The sequence below is a fragment of the Xenia sp. Carnegie-2017 genome, unplaced genomic scaffold, assembly GCF_021976095.1.
Source record: "Xenia sp. Carnegie-2017 unplaced genomic scaffold, XeniaSp_v1 HiC_scaffold_24, whole genome shotgun sequence".
Taxonomy (NCBI): domain Eukaryota; kingdom Metazoa; phylum Cnidaria; class Anthozoa; order Malacalcyonacea; family Xeniidae; genus Xenia; species Xenia sp. Carnegie-2017.
The window spans coordinates 16,802,956-16,820,824 of record NW_025813487.1 but is presented as its reverse complement, the minus strand read 5'-3'; the positions used below and the strand labels follow the sequence as shown (position 1 = coordinate 16,820,824).

General features: G+C 34.6%; 1 protein-coding gene across 3 annotated transcripts in view; it reads left to right on the top strand.

The window, feature by feature from the left end:
• Nucleotides 1-17,869, top strand: part of LOC124450688 (fibrillin-1-like) — a 37,119-nt gene continuing 19,250 nt past the window's right edge. The window contains exons 1-39 of one of the 3 annotated variants that reach the window (XM_047001315.1): nt 1-285; nt 369-637; nt 722-794; nt 945-1,244; nt 1,313-1,652; nt 1,813-2,127; nt 2,381-2,713; nt 2,912-3,244; nt 3,338-3,649; nt 4,033-4,347; nt 4,430-4,546; nt 4,612-4,728; nt 4,810-4,935; nt 5,013-5,129; nt 5,248-5,364; nt 5,431-5,547; nt 5,612-5,731; nt 5,809-5,925; nt 6,007-6,132; nt 6,210-6,326; nt 6,445-6,561; nt 6,626-6,745; nt 6,823-6,939; nt 7,015-7,134; nt 7,212-7,328; nt 7,393-7,512; nt 7,594-7,719; nt 7,797-7,913; nt 8,032-8,148; nt 8,213-8,332; nt 8,410-8,526; nt 8,599-8,718; nt 8,796-8,912; nt 8,977-9,096; nt 9,174-9,290; nt 9,366-9,485; nt 9,563-9,679; nt 9,760-9,885; nt 9,963-10,079. In XM_047001315.1, coding sequence (XP_046857271.1) covers nt 1,508-1,652; nt 1,813-2,127; nt 2,381-2,713; nt 2,912-3,244; nt 3,338-3,649; nt 4,033-4,347; nt 4,430-4,546; nt 4,612-4,728; nt 4,810-4,935; nt 5,013-5,129; nt 5,248-5,364; nt 5,431-5,547; nt 5,612-5,731; nt 5,809-5,925; nt 6,007-6,132; nt 6,210-6,326; nt 6,445-6,561; nt 6,626-6,745; nt 6,823-6,939; nt 7,015-7,134; nt 7,212-7,328; nt 7,393-7,512; nt 7,594-7,719; nt 7,797-7,913; nt 8,032-8,148; nt 8,213-8,332; nt 8,410-8,526; nt 8,599-8,718; nt 8,796-8,912; nt 8,977-9,096; nt 9,174-9,290; nt 9,366-9,485; nt 9,563-9,679; nt 9,760-9,885; nt 9,963-10,079 — 5,206 coding nt within the window. In that variant the 5' untranslated portion in view covers nt 1-285; nt 369-637; nt 722-794; nt 945-1,244; nt 1,313-1,507. The remainder of the gene's footprint in view (nt 286-368; nt 638-721; nt 795-944; nt 1,245-1,312; nt 1,653-1,812; nt 2,128-2,380; nt 2,714-2,911; nt 3,245-3,337; nt 3,650-4,032; nt 4,348-4,429; nt 4,547-4,611; nt 4,729-4,809; nt 4,936-5,012; nt 5,130-5,247; nt 5,365-5,430; nt 5,548-5,611; nt 5,732-5,808; nt 5,926-6,006; nt 6,133-6,209; nt 6,327-6,444; nt 6,562-6,625; nt 6,746-6,822; nt 6,940-7,014; nt 7,135-7,211; nt 7,329-7,392; nt 7,513-7,593; nt 7,720-7,796; nt 7,914-8,031; nt 8,149-8,212; nt 8,333-8,409; nt 8,527-8,598; nt 8,719-8,795; nt 8,913-8,976; nt 9,097-9,173; nt 9,291-9,365; nt 9,486-9,562; nt 9,680-9,759; nt 9,886-9,962; nt 10,080-17,869) is intronic. The other 2 variants (XM_047001316.1, XM_047001317.1) reach the window with 2 other exon arrangements.

The window sequence follows — 17,869 nt, the reverse complement described above, 5'->3', positions numbered from 1 at the left end:
TGTCTTTATTCCTTCTGCTTATTATTTCAATTCATCATATGTTAGGTTTAAATACCGTGTACAGCCGTAGTCCATGTTTATCTAACGTAAATTGCGCCTCGGGACAATGGTGTGTTCAAAATACCACAGGACATTTCTGCATTTCACCTTCGAATGGCGAGTGTTCATTCAGTAGTAGTCAGTGTATATTTGGTAATTTGGATGATGGTATTACGGCTGCTAATAGTGACGCAGCTATTCAAGAAAATATGCCCTATCATGACCATACAGTTGGGAGATGTACTGGTAAGTTGATGTGTTAAACTATAAAATACAAATCAAAATTCCTTGAATTTCCTGAATTTCCATTAAAATTCTTCATATTTCAGTACCTCCATCAAAATTCTTCATATTTCGCCAAAATTCAACCCTAACAACGTCGATGGTGAAGTCGTATACTTTCAACTCTTCGTCGGAGAAAGGACTTCTCTTTCGTCTTCGCTTTTGGTACTTCATGTACGGCCGAGATAAAGGAGAAATGAGTGTCTTGCTTTCACAAAATAATTCAACATCGACAATTTGGAGTACGGCATTAAACGACAACCGAAATTGGCAGTATCAGCTATTAGAAATGAAATCTAGCGCTCAGAATATTACTGTAAGTGTTTCTGCAATTGGGCAAATTATTGTGTCGTAAAAACAAAGGGTGCAATGATTTTCGCGTGTTTTTTTTAATTTGTAGTTCACAATGGTGGCCAACTTTTCTGGACCAAATTTAGTTGTTGCATTGGATGACTTAAATGTGAAAGTTTGCAGTAAGAAAATGAATTTTTATGTTTTGGGGAAAAAAGGAGCTTTACTTCCAGAGGGGAGACCCAAGTAAATTTTGAATGGGGATAGCGAAGTAGGTGAAAGTAGTTTGTTTAAGATATTCCAGTTTTTTCTCTATTTAATATATTTTTTAGATCCGTATACTCGACCTAACGTCATGTCAGTTGTCATAGTTACTAATGGTACTATAAACATCACGTGGACTCAAACTGGATGTTCCAATGACTTTTCATACAGTACAATGGTTTATCTCTTGTCACCAGTTTCCGGGAATTGGAGTCTCGTCACAACGACTTCAGCTAGTTTCCATGTAATCAACTCTACGATATTTTTACCTAACAGTACATATCAGTTTAGAGTGAATACTCGCTATGTATTGAACAATGAAGTGATAATCAGTGACGATAGCAACATCTATCATTTTACATTTCCAGGTTTGTCAGTTGATATTTTTGCGTGTAAAATTGTTTGTAAATTCACGATGTGCATTTTTCCAATTCAGCTACATTTGTTTCTTCTTGGTTTTACTTCGAGGATCCAACATTTCGTCCAACGTTTTCAACTACACTCGGTTATCTGATAGAGCGAGGAAAATCTTTCAGAATTGGATGTAATGCTTCATCGCCCAATCGACCAAATATAACGTTTACCAAAGGCAGGTCCTTATCGGGAGATTCAAGTACTTCGTCAAACATCGATGCCAGCATTTGATGATGTATCTCGGACATGGTACATAATTTATAACTTTACGAACTTTGGCGACGGATCTGTTGCACGTTATACTTGCGAAACGTCATTTCAAGACTCTACTATCATTAAAACACTATTATTTAATGTCCAAGGTAAGTGTTTTATGTCAAGCTTGGTCTGTGTTGATATTTTTTACCAAACAACGAACTACAATGACTACACGTTGTTGTCAAGAAAAAATAAAATAACTTTTTATACATACTACCCGAAGAAACATTTTGTTACCGAAATTTTCGATATTTTTTGTTCTAGGCTCATTTATTGGACATTTTCTTTTCTTGTCTCCTTCGCCAAATGTTCCGTACGGTAGTATAATTCTACATTTGGTGTATGGCATTGGCAATGAGTACAATGAAACAAAGCTGGAAACTCGAAATTGGCGCACGGGAGAATACTTCCCTAGTAACGATGTTCTGTACAGTCAGGGGTCTTTTCCAGGATATTTTACACATTTCATCGCTAGATATCCAAGTGTGAAATGCGTAAACACTGGTGTACATCGTTTTATTGTGAGAATAGATGATTTCATCACTCGAAACTATACATTCCAGGCAATTTATTTACTAAGTAAGTTAATCAGTGTGTTTTGACCGAAGTAATTCTGCTAACCAGCAGCTTTTACTCCCAGGCACAAGTTATAGTCGTATGGCCAACACGTCAATTCCAATCCTGCATGATAGATTTCACGATATTATCATTATTCATTTCTTTAGAAATCTTTTGTTTTCTCTGTGTGTGACTCTGCGCAGTGCGACTGAATAAGTTGGTTTGCTGCGCCTTTTCCATTTTCTGGTCATTAATTGTCAACATTCTTTTTCAGACCCAGACCCTCCTCGCTCTGTTGTAGTAACTCATAACGGTACAAGTCGTGCTATGATCACGTGGCTCTCTCCTGGATGTAACGGAGGCCCGGTCCACAGTGCTCTTATAACATTAAATGAAACTGGCGTCAATTCAACTTCGCACACGTTTGAACTTAATAATACAAATTTAATGTGGAATGCGACAAGTGGTGTTGGATCTGTGATAATCTCCGAGTTTTCTTTTGAGTTGAATATTATCTATAATTGGAGTGTTACCGTTAAATATAATGCTACTGGAGGAGGAACTGTGTGGAGTCAAGAAAGTGCTATAGTATCTACAATTATACGTGGTATGTTTTGTTGAATAGCATAAGGTTTTACTACTTATGAGAGGATTTCACCATCGAGTATATTAGTTATCACACAACATAATGGATATAAATGGATATTTTTGTGTAGTATAACTTGGTTAAATGATATTATAGGGATATGAAGGATATTGTTTGGAAATTATGGTCGTAAACTTTGAAGTCTTATTTGAATTTTAGATGACTTTTCTGTTGGATTATCAGTGGACCGTCCTAGCTTTTCTTTGCATGGTGTCGTCAAGGCGCACATGTTGAAACTTGGTGAAACGTTTACCCTTACTTGTACCGTGGTGTCAAGAACTGTACCCATAATAACATGGTCAAAACGTTCCTATGAAGGATACGAAGTTAGAAATGTCTCTGCCGGATATCAAGAGTTCTCATCTTCAGGATTTGGTTGGAAATTTGATTATATCTTCCAAAACTTCAACTATACAGATTCCGGAAACTACACATGTTCTGCTAGGGTTGGAAATCAATTAGTAACTGATTATTTTGTTCTTTATGTAAATGGTAAGTTTAGTTTATTTTTAGTCTTCTCCCTGCCCAACACTCCCCTCTATGAATTCTTTATCTTTATGAAACTTTTTGAACGAACTTCTTTAGCTTCTGCGATATTTAAAGAAGTGACGTTCACACCCTCAAATCTTACAACGTCGTTCAACTCCACCTTCAGGGGGGAGATGGTTTCACAGGGTCTACTGCAGTATAATGCTGATTTGGAGATGGCGAACTGGCAAACTGGAGAGTTTTCGAGCATTAATACCCCAATATCACAAGAATATATTGACGGTTACGTAAAATACACCGCTCTTCAAACTTCATTTAGTTGTGCAAACACTGGAGTTTACCGAGCAGTCTTGGAGAGTCAGGATTACTCGGAGTTACGTTATGACACTTTACCAGTGTATGTCGCAGGTATAAAGGACTTTTATGATAAAAAAGTAAATTGTAAAAGAAAACTAATGAAGAAACGAAATGTATTAAAATTTTCGACAGAAAAATTTTACTCAGAATTTGCGGTTTTCAGCTTAAAAGAAACCATCTTTTTCGTGAGCTTTTTCTACGAATCTTTTTGTTATAAAGGTTACAGTTTGATGTAAACTTCCCTAAAAGCATTCTAATAAAATATCATTCAGATGCCATTTCAATGAATTTCATACGATAAAACTAGTTCCCTTTATCAAAATTTCAATGCCTTTTAGCGTTCTTCTAGTTTGGCGAAGTAAATTTTTAAAAATTCCTGTCTAAAGATATTTATCATCCTTCTTTCATACATCGTACCTCTTTCTCATTTACAGATCCAGAACCACCGAAGATTATCTCAATCGTCCCATATTCATCCTCACTTGTAAAAGTGAATTGGACTGCAGTGCAATGCAACATGGGATATCCAAAGCAAGCAATGGTCACTTTGTTAAATGAAAAAGGAGAAACAATAATGGAAAGAAATTATTCAATTTCTGCATATAATGCAAGCACAACGCAAGGTTCAACTTTGGTGGAGAGAAATGTCCTAGATTCTTACACAGCGTGGAAATTAAGAGTGTTGTATAATGGTAAAAATGAAAATGTTTGGAGTCAAGCATCACAGTCATTTTTTACTACAGTATCTGGTAATTTAATGATTATTGCTTTGGTTTTTTTGCATGATACTGATTTTTATAATTATGTCATAACTTTTTCTCTTTTTTAAAGACATCTTTAAATGTTTGTCCAATCCTTGTAACATCAATGCTAACTGTACTAACACTGAAGGATCTTTTATATGTCAATGTAAGGAAGGATATTCTGGTGATGGATTCTCTTGTATAGGTAAGAAACTTTGTTTTCCTTAAAATTTTACTCTTCTGCCATAAGTTTTTTTTATTTATTTTAAGATATCAACGAATGTTCCTCCTCACCTTGTAACATCAGCGCTAACTGTACTGGCACTAAAGGATCTTTTATATGTCAATGTAGAGAAGGATATTCGGGAGATGGATTCTCTTGTACCAGTAAGTAAAGAATTATGTGGCTTTGAAATGTAGAAGTGTGTTTTCAACAGAAAATGTAATATTTTATGTATTCTTTTATAGACATCGATGAATGTATTAACATTCCCAGTCCATGTCATATAAACGCTACTTGTAATGATACTGATGGTTCTTATGTATGTACTTGTATCGATGGTTACTCTGGTAACGGAACAACAAACTGTACTAGTATGTATTTTGTAAGAGTAACTGTTTCTTTTGATCTGTATTGACCACATTTTAATGCTATTGGATTGTTTTTTCAGACATTGACGAATGTTCATACATATCTTGTGATAAAAATGCGCAATGCGTTGATACTCCTGGCTCTTATGCTTGTCGTTGTAATAATGGATACAGTGGAAATGGAACTTTTTGTGAAAGTAAGAATAAAGTTTAACATTTGTGTAAAAAATCAATTGGTTTATGTATGGTTTTATGGATGTAAATGAATGTGAAACGAAACCTTGTTTTGTCACAATTGCTTTATCTCGTTTTAAGATATCAATGAATGTCTGTCCAATCCTTGCAACATCAGTGATAACTGTACTGACACTGAAGAATCTTTCAAGTGTCAATGTAAGGAAGGATATTCTGGTGATGGAATCTCCTGTATAGGTAAGAATCTTTGTTTTCCTGAAATTTTTACTCTTTTGCCATAAGTTTTTTTTTATTTATTTTAAGATATCAACGAATGTTCCTCCTCACCTTGTAACATCAGCGCTAACTGTACTGACACTGAGGGATCTTTTAAATGTCAATGTAACGAAGGATATTTTGGTGATGGATTCTCTTGTATAAGTAAGATTTTATTGCTTCAACGAAATGAAAAATTTCCATGTGAAAACATTGATATTATTTGTAGACATCAATGAATGTGAATTGAACAATTCATGTCATTTCAACGCCAGATGTTTTGATAATAATGGATCTTACGTATGTAAATGTAACATTGGTTATAATGGTACTGGATTCAGTTGTACCAGTAAGTAATCAATTATGTTGCTTTAAAATGTAGAAATATGTTAATAACAGAAAATCAATTTTTTCTTTTGTCTTAAGATATCAATGAATGTTTGTCCAATCCTTGTAACATCAATGCTAACTGTACTGACACTGAAGGATCTTTTGAATGTCAATGTAAGGAAGGATATTCTGGTGATGGAATCTCCTGTACCAGTAAGCAAAGAATTATGTGGCTTTAGAATGTAGAAGTGTGTTTTCAACAGAAAATGTAATATTTTATGTATCTTTTTATAGATACCAATGAATGTATGAACATTCCCAGTCCATGTCATATAAACGCTACTTGTAATGATACTGATGGTTCTTATGTATGTACTTGTATCGATGGTTACTCTGGTAATGGAACAACAAACTGTACTAGTACGTTTTTTGTGAGAGTAACTTATTCTTTTTATGTAAGTGAACGTTATTTTTATGTTATTGGATGATATTTTCAGACATTGACGAATGTTCATACATATCTTGTGATAACAATGCGAAATGTTTTGATACTTCTGGCTCTTATGCTTGCCGTTGTAATAAGGGATTCAGTGGAAATGGAACTTTTTGTGAAAGTAAGAATAAAGTTTAATATTTGAGTAAAAGATCAGTTGGTTATTGTATTGTTTTATGGTTGTAAATGAATGTGAAACAAAACGTTGTTTTGTCACAATTCTTTTATCTCCTTTTAAGATCTCAATGAATGTTCCTCCTCACCTTGTAACATCAGTGCTAACTGTATTGACACTGAGGGATCTTTTGAATGTCAATGTAACGAAGGATATTCTGGTGATGGATTCTCTTGTATAGGTAAGATTTTATTATTTCAACTAAATGGATAATTTCCATGTGAAAACATTGATATTATTTGTAGACATCAATGAATGTGAGTTGAAAAACTCCTGTCATTTCAACGCCAGATGTTTTGATAATAATGGATCTTACGTATGTAAATGTAACGTTGGTTATAATGGTACTGGATTCAGTTGTACCAGTAAGTAATCAATTATGTTGCTTTGAAATGTAGAAATATGTTAATAATAATAAATCAATTTTTTCTTTTCTCTTAAGATATCAATGAATGTCTGTCCAATCCTTGTAACATCAATGCTAACTGTACTGACACTAAAGGATCTTTTGAATGTCAATGTAAGGAAGGGTATTCTGGTGATGGATTCTCTTGTAGAAGTAAGTTCTTATTATTAGAATGTAAAACAAAATGAAATACATTTTTATCTTTCAAAACATTGATTTTATTTATAGACATCGTTGATTGTGAGTTTAGCAATTCCTGTCATTTCAACGCGAGATGTTTTGATAATAATGGATCTTACGTATGTAAATGTAACGTTGGTTATAATGGTACTGGATTCAGTTGTACCAGTAAGTAATCAATTATGTTGCTTTGAAATGTAGAAATATGTTAATAATAATAAATCAATTTTTTCTTTTCTCTTAAGATATCAATGAATGTTTGTCCAATCCTTGTAACATCAATGCTAACTGTATTGACACTGAGGGATCTTTTGAATGTCAATGTAACGAAGGATATTCTGGTGATGGATTCTCTTGTATAGGTAAGATTTTATTATTTCAACTAAATGGATAATTTCCATGTGAAAACATTGATATTATTTGTAGACATCAATGAATGTGAGTTGAAAAACTCCTGTCATTTCAACGCCAGATGTTTTGATAATAATGGATCTTACGTATGTAAATGTAAAGATGGTTATAATGGAACTGGATTCAATTGTACCAGTAAGTATAGAATTTTGTGGCTTTGGAATGTAGAAGTGTGTTTTCAACAGAAAATGTAATATTTTATGTATCCTTTTATAGATATCAATGAATGTATGAACATTCCCAGTCCATGTCATATAAATGCTACTTGTAATGATACTGATGGTTCTTATGTATGTACTTGTATCGATGGTTACTCTGGTGATGGAACAACAAACTGTACTAGTACGTTTTTTGTAAGAGTAACTTTTTCTTTTTATGTAAGTGAACGTTATTTTTATGTTATTGGATTATATTTTCAGCCATTGACGAATGTTCATACATATCTTGTGATAACAATGCGAAATGTTTTGATACTTCTGGCTCTTATGCTTGCCGTTGTAATAAGGGATTCAGTGGAAATGGAACTTTTTGTGAAAGTAAGAATAAAGTTTAATATTTGTGTAAAAGATCAGTTGGTTATTGTATTGCTTTATGGATGTAAATGAATGTGAAACAAAACGTTGTTTTGTCACAATTCTTTTATCTCCTTTTAAGATCTCAATGAATGTTCCTCCTCACCTTGTAACATCAGTGCTAACTGTATTGACACTGAGGGATCTTTTGAATGTCAATGTAACGAAGGATATTCTGGTGATGGATTCTCTTGTATAGGTAAGATTTTATTATTTCAACTAAATGGATAATTTCCATGTGAAAACATTGATATTATTTGTAGACATCAATGAATGTGAGTTGAAAAACTCCTGTCATTTCAACGCCAGATGTTTTGATAATAATGGATCTTACGTATGTAAATGTAACGTTGGTTATAATGGTACTGGATTCAGTTGTACCAGTAAGTAATCAATTATGTTGCTTTGAAATGTAGAAATATGTTAATAATAATAAATCAATTTTTTCTTTTCTCTTAAGATATCAATGAATGTCTGTCCAATCCTTGTAACATCAATGCTAACTGTACTGACACTAAAGGATCTTTTGAATGTCAATGTAAGGAAGGGTATTCTGGTGATGGATTCTCTTGTAGAAGTAAGTTCTTATTAGAATGTAAAACAAAATGAAATACATTTTTATCTTTCAAAACATTGATTTTATTTACAGACATCGTTGATTGTGAGTTTAGCAATTCCTGTCATTTCAACGCGAGATGTTTTGATAATAATGGATCTTACGTATGTAAATGTAACGTTGGTTATAATGGTACTGGATTCAGTTGTACCAGTAAGTAATCAATTATGTTGCTTTGAAATGTAGAAATATGTTAATAATAATAAATCAATTTTTTCTTTTCTCTTAAGATATCAATGAATGTTTGTCCAATCCTTGTAACATCAATGCTAACTGTATTGACACTGAGGGATCTTTTGAATGTCAATGTAACGAAGGATATTCTGGTGATGGATTCTCTTGTATAGGTAAGATTTTATTATTTCAACTAAATGGATAATTTCCATGTGAAAACATTGATATTATTTGTAGACATCAATGAATGTGAGTTGAAAAACTCCTGTCATTTCAACGCCAGATGTTTTGATAATAATGGATCTTACGTATGTAAATGTAACGTTGGTTATAATGGTACTGGATTCAATTGTACCAGTAAGTATAGAATTTTGTGGCTTTGAAATGTAGAAATATGTTAATAATAATAAATCAATTTTTTCTTTTCTCTTAAGATATCAATGAATGTCTGTCCAATCCTTGTAACATCAATGCTAACTGTACTGACACTAAAGGATCTTTTGAATGTCAATGTAAGGAAGGGTATTCTGGTGATGGATTCTCTTGTAGAAGTAAGTTCTTATCATTAGAATGTAAAACAAAATGAAATACATTTTTATCTTTCAAAACATTGATTTTATTTATAGACATCGTTGATTGTGAGTTTAGCAATTCATGTCATTTCAACGCGAGATGTTTTGATAATAATGGATCTTACGTATGTAAATGTAACGTTGGTTATAATGGAACTGGATTCAATTGTACCAGTAAGTAATCAATTATGTTGCTTTGAAATGTAGAAATATGTTAATAACAAAAAATCAATTTTTTCTTTTGTCTTAAGATATCAATGAATGTTTGTCCAATCCTTGTAATATCAGTGCTAACTGTACTGACACTGAAGGATCTTTTAAATGTCAATGTGACGAAGGGTATTCTGGTGATGGATTTAATTGTACCAGTAAGTAAAGAATTATGTGGGTTTAGAGTGTAGAAATATGTTTTAAACTGAAATTGTAATATTTTTCTATCTTTTTATAGATATCAATGAATGTATGAACATTCCCAGTCCATGTCATATAAACGCTACTTGTAATGATACTGTTGGTTCTTATGTATGTACTTGTATCGATGGTTACTCTGGTAACGGAACAACAAACTGTACTAGTATGTATTTTGTAAGAGTAACTTTTTCTTTTGATCTGTATTGACCACATTTTAATGTTATTGGATTGTTTTTTCAGACATTGACGAATGTTCATACATATCTTGTGATAAAAACGCGACATGTTTTGATACTTCTGGCTCTTATGCTTGTCGTTGTAAAAACGGATACACTGGAAATGGAACTTTTTGTGAAAGTAAAAATAAAGTTTAATATTTATTGTGTAAAATATCAGTTTGTGTAGGTTTCGTTTTAATGATGTAAATGAATGTGAAGCGAAACCTTGTTTTGTCACAATTCTTTTCTCTCTTTTTAAGATCTCGATGAATGTTCCTCCTCACCTTGTAACATCAACGCTAACTGTATTGACACTGAGGGATCTTTTGAATGTCGATGTAACGAAGGATATTCTGGTGATGGATTGAGTTGCTCAGGTTTGAATATGTTTTATGTCTCTTGTTCAGTGTATTTCTGATGTATGCGGACGTAGAAGTGTTATTGTTGATGGTGAAGTTGTGTTAGTGAAAGATTCAGAAAACATCATTAGCACTGTTTTGAGGAATATCGGAGAGTCTGGGAATCTTGGAAATTATTCTCTTCAATCTGGATCATTAAAACAACTTACTCAACCACGTAAAGTTATAACTGTATATAGCATTAATATTGTCTGGTGCAGACTCGCGTAAAACTTCTATTTTCTGTTGAAGGCTTTACCAACATGAAAATAAACGTGACTGACGACATCTCTGCTGGAGATAATCTTGAACTGAGTTGTGAAGTTACTGGTCCATCTTTACCGACCTTTGAATGGAGAAATGGTAGCCAAACATTGTCACTGTCAAGCCGCGTCAGAATTGAAACGAATAATAAAGTATCGAAAATGTTTATTCGTAAAACTGAGAAATCTGATTCTGGAATTTACAGTTGTCTAGCAAGGTTTGTGAAAACTTTTCACGAGTCACGATTTTCAAAAGATATTGTTAGAAACTGTATTGTATACCTGATAACCATTCATTTTTCATCAAATCTTTGTGTTTTAGCAAAGGTACTGACCACATTAATAGAACTATATCCATCAAAGTTAAAGCACCTCCGGTAATTGCTGTTTCTCCACTTTCAGTTGCAGTAACTGAAGGTATGCGTATTTATATTGATAAAAGCTTTTTAACCTTCTATTACTATTATACATGCTGTCTTTAGTCGTTGATATTTTTTCATTCATCTTTTTGACTTACATATGAAGAATATGTTAAGTCTTAACCAATGTGATTTTTTTATCATACAGGCGACACAATAATACTGACTTGTGAAGTGTTGGCTGGTTACGAGAAAGGTATAAATATCCTGTGGTTCAATAGTTCGAGATCTGACAAACACTTTTATAGTGGAAGGGAACTGGATCTTACAAAAGTAATTAAGATTGAAAATGCTGAAAATGTCACTCTTCAATATTGGTGTATTGCTACCAACTCAGATGGTTCTACCCGCAGTAAGAATGTAACAGTGGTTGTTGTGGCAAGTGGTGGGTAGTTTTATTTAATACTTTATCTTATCATGGTGAATGTACTTTACGTTTAACTGTATGTGGTCTGGTTTACTATGATAATACACTCTCTTTATCTCTGTTAAAATCATTTTTTCTGAAATTTAGGTTTTGATAATTTTTGTCTTAACGAATCAAAGGGTGGTTATGAATGGAAGAAAACACCAGTTGGTACAAATGTTATTCAGAACTGTCTTCCAGGACAACAAGGTTGTTTCTTTTTCGTTGATTTGTCAATTTTATTTCACTGCACGTAATAAATATTTGTTCTCTACCATTTTATTTAGGACTTGTCTATCGGTTTTGTTCGTTAATCAATGATGACCCAAAATGGGGAGACGTTAATGTTTCAGGTTGTCGCTCTAAAGATGTCATCAAACTTCTTGACCAGGTTTTATTTTCTTATTATCACGTTTTGAGATAAACTCTAGTTTTTTAACTAATCAATCACTTTAAAGGTGACGAGGTTGGACAGCGGTTTTGAATCAAATAATGTGAGCGAGATTATTCAGCAAACAGAGAAAGTTACTAAAAAAGAACTGTTTGAACAAGATGTTAAGGATATTGTCTTCGTCTTGGAGAGAACACAAACAAGAACGGCTACCCAAAACGACCGTGAGAACTTTATCAAATCTTCTAGTAATATTGTCAGTAGCGAGAAAAGAGATATTTGGGCCAATATAGATGTAAGTAGATATAAGTCCAGGCTTTTCTTTATGTATAATATAGTTTTTTAGCTTGCTTGTAATATACAGATCTCTTGATTTGTTTGAATTTACAGAATAGAAACGTCTTGGTCAGACAAATTATTAGTGGGGCAGATCTGAATGCAAAGAACTTCGTCGCTCAAAGTAAACAAGACGAAATTGTTGGTTTCTCTACTTCAAATATTCAAGTACTTGGCATAAACCTCCGGGAAAAATCAGCTCCCAAACCTGTTAGTCTGCTAGACACGGGAGGTGGAGGCGTTGTAATTCCAGGAACTGTTGTTAATGATATCAAACAAGCGACTGTTGTTAAATATTCATCAATCAAGGATATTTTATCTCCTAAAGAACTTCGAAAATCAGTGGACAACACAATAAGCGCTGGTTCAAATCTAACTATTCAGAGCACTATAGTTTCGTTTAGTACAACACCTGAACTTAAAAATGTAACTCAACCAATCAAGATCGTCTTACAAAACAATCAGGTATGTGTTTATTTGTACTTTAATATTGTGTAGTTGGTTCTGTAGAATTCCAAATCTTTTGCTGTAATTTAGAGCGGCTTTGATAATCCCAACAGAACTTGTGCATTTATTGAACCCGAAGTAGAAAATAGTAAATGGAGTCAACGAGGATGTAAATTAAATGAAACTGCATCATCGGAGGGAAATGTTACCTGTGTTTGTGACCATAATACAGCTTTTGCTATCATGATGGATGTGGCTGGAGTAGAGGTAAGATGTTTGTTTGGTAAAGTTTGATTTTGAGCTCGCAGTATTTTACAGGTATGTTAACCATAGTGTATACCCACTGTGTGTACCATAATGTGTACCCACTGTGTGTACCATAATGTGTACCCACTGTGTGCAGCATAATGTGTACCCACTATGTGTACCATATTGTGTACCCACTGTGTGTACCATCATGTGTACCCACTGTGTGTACCATAATGTGTACCCACTGTGTGTACCCACTGTGTGTACCATAATGTGTACCCACTGTGTGTACCCACTGTGTGTAGCATAATGTGTACCCACTGTGTGTACCCACTGTGTGTACCACTGTGTGTACCATAATGTGTACCCACTGTGTGTACCATAATGTGTACCCACTGTGTGTACCATAATGTGTACTCACTGTGTGTACCATAATGTGCCACTGTGTGTGCCACTGTGTGCCATGTGTGTGCCCACTGTGTGTGCCATGGTGTGCCCACTGTGTGTACCCACTGTGTGTGCCATAATGTGCGCCCACTGTGTGTGCCATATATGTGCCCACTGTGTTGTGCCATCCATATGTGCCCTGTGTGTGCCATAATGTGCCCACTATGTGTACCATGATGTGTGTGCCCACTGTGTGCCATATATTGTACCCACTATGTGACCACTGTGTGTACCATAATGTGTACCACTGTGTGTACCATAATGTGTACCCACTGTGTGTACCATAATGTGTACCCACTGTGTGTACCATAATGTGTACCCACTATGTGTACCATAATGTGTGTACCCACTGTGTGTACCATAATGTGTACCCACTATGTGTACCATAATGTGTACCCACTGTGTGTACCATAATGTGTACCCACTATGTGTACCATAATGTGTACCCACTATGTGTACCATAATGTGTACCCACTGTGTGTACCCACTGTGTGTACCATAATGTATACCCACTGTGTGTACCATAATGTGTGTACCCACTGTGTGTACCATAATGTGTACTCACAGTGTGTACCATAATGTGTACCACTGTGTGTACCATAATGTGCACCCACTGTGTGTACCATAATGTGTACCCACTGTGTGTACCATAATGTGTACACACTGTGTGTCCATAATGTGTACCCACTGTGTGTGCCATAATGTGTACTGTGTGCCATAATGTGCCACTATGTGTGCTGTAATGTGCCACTGTGTGTACCACTGTGTGTGCAAATGTGTGCCACTGTGTACCATGTGTGTGCCCACTGTGTACCATTGTGTGCCATGTGTGCCATAATGTGCCCACTGTGTACCATATATTGTACCCACTGTGTGCCATAATGTGTACACGTGTGCCATATAATGTGTGCCACTGTGTGTACCATAATGTGTACCCACTGTGTACCATAATGTGTACCCACTATGTGTACGTAATGTGTACCCACTGTGTACCCACTGTGTGTATGTGTGTACCATGTATTGTTACCACTGTGTGTGCCATAATGTGCCACTGTGTGTACCATAATGTGCCCACTGTGTTACCATGTGTGTCCACTGTGTGTACCATATGTGTACACACTGGTACCATAATGTGCCACTGTGTGTACCATAATGTGTACCCACTGTGTGTACCATAATGTGTACCCACTATGTGTACCGTAATGTGTACCCACTGTGTGTACCATAATGTGTACCCACTGTGTGTACCATAATGTGTGTACCCACTGTGTGTACCATAATGTGTACCCACTGTGTGTACCATAATGTGTACCCACTGTGTGTACCATTAATGTGTACCCACTGTGTGTACCACAATGTGTACCCACTGTGTGTACCATAATGTGTACCCACTGTGTGTACCATAATGTGTACCCACTGTTTGTACCATAATGTGTACCCACTGTGTGTACCATCATGTACTTATACGCAATGAATTATTAATGAGGTCAATGCACGTTTTAAATGTAAATCGTTTCAACAACCGGAGTACTTTTAGTGATTGTATTTACTGGCGTAAAGTGAGAACCTTTGCTGTAGTCGCCTTTACAGTTGCTACTACCGCTAAGGCTGGGAAACGCTCAGTCAACATCAACACCTAACATTTCTCAGGACTCTACTAACCTGGACGATCTACAAACATAACGATACTCCCGGGTTTAAGGATGTTGACATTTTAAGTCGATACTCACAAAAATTAGCCAAAGTTTGCGATTCTTTCTTTAATACTTGATGTACTTGAAAAAGCTTTATCACTATTTGTAAAATATTTATTTTGTTTAATTTTACCTTTCGTCATATCATTCTCTTATCTTTATACAGTTGAAAAGCACAGAACAAAAAGTCCTGGAAGTTATCTCAACAGTCGGTTGTTCAATATCTTTATTGGGTGTCATTTTAACGATATTGGTACATGCTTATTTTTGGAAGAAAGTTAAGTCTCCTCGATCTAAAGTTCTTGTTAGTTTGTGTGTCGCTATTGGCTTCACGGACATCTTTGCTATTCTCGAAGGACCTGCGAGAGATTATCCGGTAAACACTCTTTTGTATGCTATGTGATATTCTCAAAGCAAGTTGGTATAGTCCTGAGAAGGACTGTTTTTGTTGTTGACTTACGTTTCGACAACCTTAGAGGTAGTCATCTTCAGAGTGAAATGACTGGACGATCTACGTTTACAAACATGTGACGATACAAACCATTTACATAAACTCGGGCTCAAACCATTTACTTTATTCTCAAAGCAAGTGTGAATTGTTCTGAGATGAGTTAAACCAAGCTTTAATAAAGCTCGTTGTTATTGATCTTCTATTTCGTATCACTAGATTTTCAGTCTTATGAGAATAAACTGCAGGCTCAACAGTGATAGTTATCCAAAGATTCAAACTGAACATCATATACTGTATTACGGTTCAACTAAATCATGCTCAAAAATGTGCAATAAGTTTGGTTCCAACCCACCATCTTTCAATAGCTGCATTAGTGTATTGCATTGATTTTTACCTTAAAGAATGAGCTTTTTTTGAAGGATGTATTTTGTTTCATGTTGAACATATATTATTGTTGCAGGATTTCTGTAAAGCAGTTGCTACTTGTCTTCACTTCTTTGTGTTATCTGTGTTTGGTTGGATGTTGTGTGAAGGAATACTTCTTTATATTTTGCTCATTCGAGTTTTTGATGGAGTCCGCGGAATACATTGGAAGATCTTCAATTTAATTGGCTGGGGTAGACTTGACATTTTTATTTATTTTTATTCGAGAACTTTAGAAAATTTATCTTAAGATATATTCACTCTAGGTGTTCCTTTGTTAATTGTTTCTATATCATGGGGTGTTACTCAAGGAGATGGTTACGGCACGGGTTCATTTTGTTGGCTTAGTGTCGACGATAATTTGATCTGGGCGTTTGTTGGACCTGCTGTTCTTGTTATTTTGGTAAGTTTCTGTGTCGTGGACTGTTGTTTTAAATCAAAAAAACACTAATATTTCAATAATGATTATGATTTCAGCTTAACACTGTTGTTTTTATCATGGTTATGCGAACGATGATGAACTCTCACAAAGTCCAACTACAAGACACTGTTCAGAAAGTGAAAACTGGTGTTAAAGCTGCAATTGTTATATTTCCTATCCTTGGCTTGACATGGGTCTTTGGTTTGATGACGTTCAATCGTGAAACTTTGTTCTTCCGTTATCTTTTTGCTATTTTTAATTCCCTTCAAGGATTTCTGATATTCCTCTTTCATTGTGTTCTAAATAAACAGGTTAAATCAGAATGATTTTTTAACTCAACTTATATGAAGTAATTACAAATGTGATTATTCCCGTCAATTTTCCAGATGAGAGATGTTGTTCGACAAAGTACACAGAGCACCAACTCAACTACTCCTCGTAATAAAACATTACGTAAAGGTATGTTAAATTAACTTATATTTTTATATATTTACTTGTGATATTGTTGATGTAAATATATCGTTTTTATTTCGTTCCCAGGCTCTTCTAGTTCTCAGGGAAATTCCACGTCGAATTTGAAATCGCCAGCAAAAAATAAAAATGGTGGACGTGGAAAGTTGCCATCTACAAGTTCTTTGCAAAGTACGAAAATTTAAATTAAAAACCTCGAGAGAAGCGTGGAATAACTTACTTTACTATTTATTGACGTGTTAATTTTTTGGCAAGAACTTATTGTTGAAAGGTGAATGAAATATTTGTGTTTTTTTTTGTTGTTTAGCCGGAGGAACTCGCCAAACTTCTGTATCATTTGAATCTGGTGATTCTTATAACAGAAGTAATCTCGCGTTTGAAATGGACTCAAGATAATCAAAGAGTGTCAGTTGAAAAAAAGTAGATTAAGTACAATGTCATGACACCATAATAACGACAAAACTTCCTCACGCTCTTTCCCCTCCCTCCTACTCTTTTATTTCGTTTTTCATAGCTGTAACGAAAACAAATATTTGTATTATCTTTAAATTTAAGCAAGTTTTGACTGTTAGTAGAAATGCACTTACAACATATACTTACTTTGTGTCGTGGAGTCTTTGCAAGCAAATTAAAAATGCCAATATATCTATGTACAGTATCGAGAGTTTTAAACTCTACTCCCATATGTTGCTATTTGTGTAAATATTTAAATGTAGCAATTAAGCATTAATATTTTCGTCTAAACTATTATACGATAAAATCGATTGTTTTAGCTGAATTAACGTGTTTGTAATTAAATAAAGAGGATTTCTAGGGTCATTTCGATGCGTTAAAACTTGATGACCTACAATTTGTATGTTATAGATTAGCATTTTTCAAAATCAAGTATATGCCCAATTATATGTTTGTAAATGTATATCGTCCAGGTTGGCTCTGAGTCATTTGACTCTGAAGATGACCACCACTAAGGTTGTCGAAACGTCAGTCAACAACAACAAAAACACTCCTTCTCAGGACTATACCAACCTGGACGATCTACATTTACAAACATGTAACGATACTCCCGGGCTCAAACCATTTACTTTATGCACAATTATACTTGTTCATAATTAA